General features: G+C 45.7%; 1 protein-coding gene across 1 annotated transcript in view; it reads left to right on the forward strand.

The window, feature by feature from the left end:
- Positions 1 to 3,375: 3,375 nt before the first annotated feature.
- Positions 3,376 to 6,905, forward strand: part of LOC135249034 (voltage-dependent calcium channel gamma-1 subunit-like) — a 22,271-nt gene continuing 18,741 nt past the window's right edge. Inside the window, exon 1 of the mRNA XM_064324272.1 lies at positions 3,376 to 4,016. Coding sequence (XP_064180342.1) covers positions 3,776 to 4,016 — 241 coding nt within the window. The 5' untranslated portion in view covers positions 3,376 to 3,775. The remainder of the gene's footprint in view (positions 4,017 to 6,905) is intronic.

A 6,905-nucleotide genomic window follows, 5' to 3' on the forward strand; every position in this document is an offset into this window, starting at 1 on the left:
AATGCTGCCCGTCTTGCCAGCTTGTGCCGTTGGGCCTCTGCAAACTGGTCCAGACGGCTGCTGTGAGCCTGGTCTCCAGCCAGTCTAGATTCGCACGTGCCACAGCGTTTCTGAACACCCCTTCATTTGGCTCCAGCGGCTGCCAGCGTGGCAAAGCTTCAAATGGTACCGTCCCTTCTTGTCTCTACAAAATGGCTGCATCGTAATACACTCCAACCAGATCTGCCTAACCAACACCTTCTCGTCAGCTGGCTGACCCCTCTGTGGTCCAGCGCTCACTCACTCATTCCCTGCTCTTCTGTGAATTCCCTTGCCCCCCCCCCCCCCATGATGAAACCACCCCCTCTAAACAGTCAAGAATGCAGATTGTACAAGGTGGCTGTTCCCTGCAAATAAAAGCACTCTATTTCAGACTACACCTCAAAATGATTCTTTATAAAAAAAAAATGTAAAAACTAACCCTTCTCTCTCTTTACTTCACAGGTCTTTTGTAATTTGCTTCGGGGTAAATGTGTCTGCCGATTGACTAAATAGCAAATTGTAATGTGAAGTTATTGGCCTATCTTTTCCTAAATGTCAAAATATGTAGTTATTATTCATTTTTGAATGTCTTTCCAAATCTACACGGAAACTGTAGCGAATACAGCATTACCACAGAAACTAGGGCGGCAGTGTCGCACAGCGGGTAAGGAACTGGGCTTCTAACCGAAAGGTCATAGGTTCGATTCCCGGGCAGGACACTGCCGTTGTACCCTTGAGCAAGGTACTTAACCTGCATTGCTTCAGCACATATCCAGCTGTATAAATGGATGCAGTGTAAATGCTGTGTAAAAAGTTGTGTACGTCGCTCTGGATAAGAGTGTCTGCTAAATACCTGTAATAACTAGTTCTAATATTAATATAATACTAATATAGAGTATTATACTATATTAATATATAGTATAATACTAATCGACATAGGGCGACGCAGCTCAGGAGGTAAGACTGATTGTCTGGCAGTCGAGGTTCGATTGCAGGAACTGCCTGTACCCTGGTGCAAGGTCCCTTAACTATGACACCAACCACTAATGTCTGGTAACTTTAAATGGTCGTCGCTTGTAAAGCTGCTTTGGATAATAGTTCAATATAATTTAAATAAGAGTATTTACTATTTACATTACATATATCAATCTAATTCTAAGAGAAATACTAAATTAGTGCCACAAAGTTCTGTACTGTGTGTCAGTCAGATTTCAGATTCTGAGGGGAATCAGAGCCGTACTGTCTTCCTCTGCACTGAAAGCTGCGACCATCATGCACCTGTGAACCAACCACCTGACACTTACTGAAACGCAGCTTTCACTGTGGTAAAACTCCAGCTCCCTACGTTTAAAAAAAATAAAAAATAAAAAAAATAAAAAAGTGAGAAAACCGTTACAGGAGTAAAATGGGTCAGAATCTTTTGAAAGTGGGCCACCGCTGGCAGTTTATAAAAAGCACGGGGATGTAGGGTATCGTGGGGGCGGGGGGGCGGGGGGGGGGGGGCAAACTGAAGGTGGCACACGGCAGCTTTGAACGGCTTTTGAAAGCGGGCCGCCCGCCCACTGATATCATTCAAAAACCTCTGCAGCTCCCCTTTCACTAACGCCATCCCAAAAGGGATCAGACTGTGCTTTCAGCCCAGAAGAAGATCTACAAAATGATACGAGCGGTAGTTTCGAAGCACATGGCCCGAGTATGTATGGCCTGTATTCTTACTCCCACTGAGAACCTTAAGTCCTTCCTTTCATTAACTGAATAACTCCACGTATGCCCCTTGCTTATACAGTCTGACAAGAGACTGAAAAACCAAACGGGTGAACTGAGAGCTGAGTTCCCTGTTGCAGGGCTGGCCCAGGGAATCAATGAGGGGTTGGGAACGTGAGGGATTGTGTTGGTCCTCATTAATTTGGATCCAATTTCGTATTTTCCCGGGAATGTCGTTCATTCAGTCTTTGATTTTTGGACAGAGGGCCAAGCACTAATGGCGGAACGGACGCTGTTTACGAAGGCATGTATTCTTGTACACAGAAACCGTCGGGGAGCAGTGACGGTCGCTGGCTTGGCCGGGGTAAGACAGCTGCTGTTTATACACAGATTGTTCATTATAAATAGTTTACCATTACATTTTTTAAAGCCAGTGACCTGCTGTTGTGTAAGCAAAGTTCAGCTGAGGGGTACAGAACTGAGCAATAAAGTTCTTTTCTGAAATGATGATTAAAACATTGTTAAAACTACCATTAGAAACATTTCCTGCTTGCTTATGGAGGTTTCTTCTCATAAGAGTTTCTTCTTCTTCTTCTTCTTTTTACAATAATTACATTTATATAGTAGATGCTCTTATCCAGAGTGACTTATGATGTAGGAGACACACACACGCTTTCACCTGAACGATCTGAATGATTGTGATTGATCCGGCTAGCAACATTGCAAGACCAACAATCAACGATACAACACAACCAAAGCACTAGCGCAGGTCCACTATGCTAACCAAGAACCAAAAAACACAAACGGTAAATACATACAGACTACATCCATGACAAGCGCTGAGAAGCACAAAACCATAAAATAGCCCTGATCTAAATCAGTACAAAAGGTGAGAGTGCTACTGGGCAGGGACAGAAGGGGAACCAAGATGCAGTTCTTCGGGCTGGGTCAGCAGATTCTGACCATTTTTAAGTTTGTTCCGCCTCTGTGGGGTCAGTACAGATGGGCATTGTGAGTGTGAGCAGCAGCCGTGCAGGGAAGGGAGAGCCAACCGACTCAAAGTTGATCCAAGAGATCAATTGCCGGTTTTTGGGGTGACTTCGGCTCAGTCTTCCCAACATTCCTGTTTCTTGTTTTTCTGTGAAGTGTCTTTGTGTCTCTGTGAAGTGTCTTTGTGTCTCTGTGAAGTGTCTTTGTGTCTCTGTGAAAGTGTCTTCGTAAAAAAGTTTTGTGTAAATAAAGGTGAGTCGATATGAAGTATGGCTGGCTTTGTTCGTATTTTAGAAATAACCTCCAACAATTTTCTGAAGTGGGAAATGGCCTTATTTTGCCAGTTTGAAGGCAGTAATAGTTGAAACAGAACTCAAGAGGGGAACGACAAGTACCCCAACTCATGAAAAGGCCAGGCGTAGACTCTCCACTACTTTGAACTGATTGAGAGTTTAATATGAAGAACTGACAAATGATATATACATGGAATAAAACGATGACTTTTTTTTTTTTTTTTTTGCTGAATTCTCCAGAGCATTATCTTTAAAACTGACAGTCGCCCAACCCACACACATGTAACCTGAGAATCGCGCAGCCTGACATGCCTTGACTCACGGAGCACATTAATAGCAACAGAACCCCACACCCAGGCCAGGCAGTCCGTGTGGTCATCAACTTTCCTGATGTACCTTAACAGCTGAAGTCTGAGCCACAGCCCCTGCTCTCTCAATGCAAACGCAGCGAGAGAGAGAGAGAAAGAGAGGGAGAGGGAGTGTGTGCGTGTGTGCGTCCGTGTGTGTGTGTGCGTAGAAAGAAAAAAAACTAGGGCACGGTTCCCTGGCCTCCTTTTTCAAACCAGAAGCAGAAATTTGTTGGGAGAGCGAGAAGGGCTGAAGAAACAGCGGGGAGCGTGAGGTCGTTGTTGAGGAGAGAGAAGCCCAGAAAACTCGAAAAGGTCCAGGAAGCCCGGCGCCAGAAGAGAGGGGGGATCCCTGTGTTGCGAAACGGAATCGAAAATACAAACGGGCGAAGCGGTCGATCGAACGAACGAGGGGCCACCATGCTGGAGGACAAGAGGACAAAGGTTAAGATCACCTTCTTCGTCATCCTGGTGGGCATCAGCTGCATGTTCACGGCGGTGGTGACGGATTACTGGGCGGTGCTCAGCCCGCGCGTGGAGAAGCTCAACACCACCTGCGAGGCGGCCCATTTCGGGCTGTGGCGGCTCTGCAAGAAGAGCATCTTCATCGTGGAGAAGGCCACCAAGGAGAAGGGCTGCGGCCCCATCAGCCTGCCCGGGGGTGAGTGACGCATCGCCGTCGCCGTCGCCGTGGGTTACGGCCCAACCGACGCACCTCTGAAATGGCCGAGCTGTGAACGGAGCAGACGACTAAAGCGACAGTTCACCTTTTAAAAAAAAAAAAAAGCAGTTAATATGCCACGCAGAATATGGGTGGGTTCCGGTTCAGGTTCAGGTTCGGGTTAGGGTTCGGGTTACTTTATTTGTACCCGTAGGTAGATTTGGTTTGCTGTAGACGAGTCATCCATCTTGACACGCAATATAGAAACAACACAGGCAGCAGACAGTCATCACTAAAAACTGCATAGTCTTCAGGGTGCAGTCACACTCTTAAGATGACCACCTCTGTGCAAAAGGATCTACAGGCATCGTTGCATTGGGAGCTTCCTTCCTTTCTCTTAAGCTGTGTAACTGTTGGGGGTCAAATTTTTTTCCAGGCAGCAGATAACTCTCAGGGTTTCATTGGCAGAAAGAGCTTTAGACATGTCATAACAAAGGTGAACATTAGTAATATCCTTAGCTCAGGACAGACTAGATATATCTGTATATTCATGAGCAAATGTCCAAACATGTCCCTCCAGCATAAATGTTAAACGTTTTGGGTCCAGAGATGGGCATATTTTACAAAATACCCAAAGAACTGTAAATAAACTGTGAAATACTGGTGGGAAAAGGTATTGCATTACAATTTGCATGTGTTATTTTTAAAATTCCAAAAGTACATTTGCGAAGGAAACCGAAAATCACTGCAGGCTAAAACAATGATGCTGTAGTTTAAAAATAAAACGTAAAACGTAGCAGGCAATGTCTTCGTACATGAATTGGCAGATTACAAAGGTGATTCAACCAAGTTATCAATGTGTACTTTTTTCAAGAAGCAGCTTTATGTATTTTTGAAAGCAGAGACGGTTACAGGTAGAGAGATCTGACCAAAGCACAGAAAGTGTCATGGTACTGAATGGAAGATTCGTATATGAGTTGACAGCTGGCCACCTTACAGCCTGGACCACACACTCTGACAACAGCAACATGTATTTTGAGTACTCCTTGTGTTTTTTTTTTTCAATGATCTCAATACAAATAGAAAAAAAAACATAAAGCAATTTAAGCAGTTTGTGATTCTAATTCATTTGCATTTCAAAAATACTGCCATTCTTTGCTTTTGTGTTCTGGAGAGTAATTAAAATGAGGTTTGCATTTCACGCTTCGGCATTCGCCAGCTCTCCAAATACTCTTTTAGCAACTAAGTCCTATTCAATTCAAAGCATCCCCAGTGATATGGTTTAAATGGGGCTAGACCCTGATCCAGTGCCTTAAAATAAACTGCATGCTGACCGCAATTGTCAGTCACTGAGAAAACAAAAGTGAACTTGGCATTCATTCGCGACTGTGAGTAAAGGGAATACAATACATCATCATATATTTTTTTGATGTATGTAATATTAGATATGACAGGTGTTTGTTGCATCCCAGGGCAATATGTAAATCTGTGCAGTGTCAAATAGGCACTCTGAGGCGGACGGGGGCGAGGGAACAGAAGAGCATTTTGCCTGGAAAAGGATCCGTGCCAGTAGAAGCATAATCCGCTGTGTGCATTATTACTTGTTCAAACAGAAAATGAAAATGGCGGCGGAGGGGCTTCCAGTGGCAGTAAGACGCTCAGCGTACGGGTCGTGACATCATGTTAGAAGTCCGGCGTTCCACTCAGATAAACTCGGTGTGGCGCTGGGCTGCGTGAGGAATGGCTCCCGAACGTACCGGGAAAAAAAACACCCACTGACAAAACGCCGTGAGCCTCGGCCATTCATGCTTTCCAGCTTCTGCTGACAGTGGCACTTGAAAGAATGGGGTGTGCCCACCGGTCGCCCATCATAGAGCGGGGGGTGCGGTGGGGGGGGGGGTGCGGGGGGGTGAGGGGTTGGGGGGGTGGTGGTGAAGCCAGCAGCTGAGCCTCCTCGCAGCGTTGCTTCCCTCCTCCATCTCCACGGCTCGGCGAGGTGGAAGCCGCTCGCTTCCTCCGTCCGCGTCGCTCAAAAAACAAGAACCGCTTCGAAGACCGAAGCCAGGTCGCCATGGCGCCGGACCGCGGGGAATTCCGACGGCGTCCAGCCGGTCGTTTGGAGCAAGGTGTAAAACGCCACTTGGCAGGGCCTGCTCAAGGGTCTCTTCTGTTTGTGCGGTTGCCACGAGAGGCATTCCCAGTAAAAGGCTGATCCCCCGCACAGCTGAAATGAAATGGAGGGAATTACCGCATTACCACACCGGCTGTTTTACCACCAACGTTATTCCAGTGTAATCAAACACCAAGTCGGGAGTGTGGATACCGCGTTGGCGTATTTATGAAAGTGTCGATGGGGTCTTTTATTTTAGCACATCTGCAAATATAAAAGTGTAAAGGCGCATCATTTCTATATGCCATTAATGTCTTCAGACAGTAAAGCCGTACATTGTGAGCTTTGCAATTATAACCCCTGAGTCAGCTCATTGTACACCAAAGAAAAGTGTGGCCTGTATGATGGGCCCAAAGAAAGTGGCTGGTTCTGCTTTGTTTCACCGAGAGTCGAATGAAGGATTATTGCTCTCCAGCAGAACTACAGTTAGAAAAACACATTTGTAACATACACAGGCACGGGTAAATAAATTTAAAAAACACAGACACATACAGGTAACATGTATGTAGACACTGCCAAATACCAAAAAAAAAATTTCATCGAAATTAAAACAAGATTCAATCTCTCCCTCAACAGTCACTCAGAATTTATTTTAGCCAGTTTCTGACTTTTGAAAAAGTGACAGAAAAGAAGGAGGGAGTTACTCAGCTCAGCGCTGGACTCGACGGCGTCTTGCGTGCGAGGGGACATGAGACCGAGGGGCCAGGATGTAAATAACC

Source organism: Anguilla rostrata, chromosome 2 (genome assembly GCF_018555375.3).
Source record: "Anguilla rostrata isolate EN2019 chromosome 2, ASM1855537v3, whole genome shotgun sequence".
Taxonomy (NCBI): domain Eukaryota; kingdom Metazoa; phylum Chordata; class Actinopteri; order Anguilliformes; family Anguillidae; genus Anguilla; species Anguilla rostrata.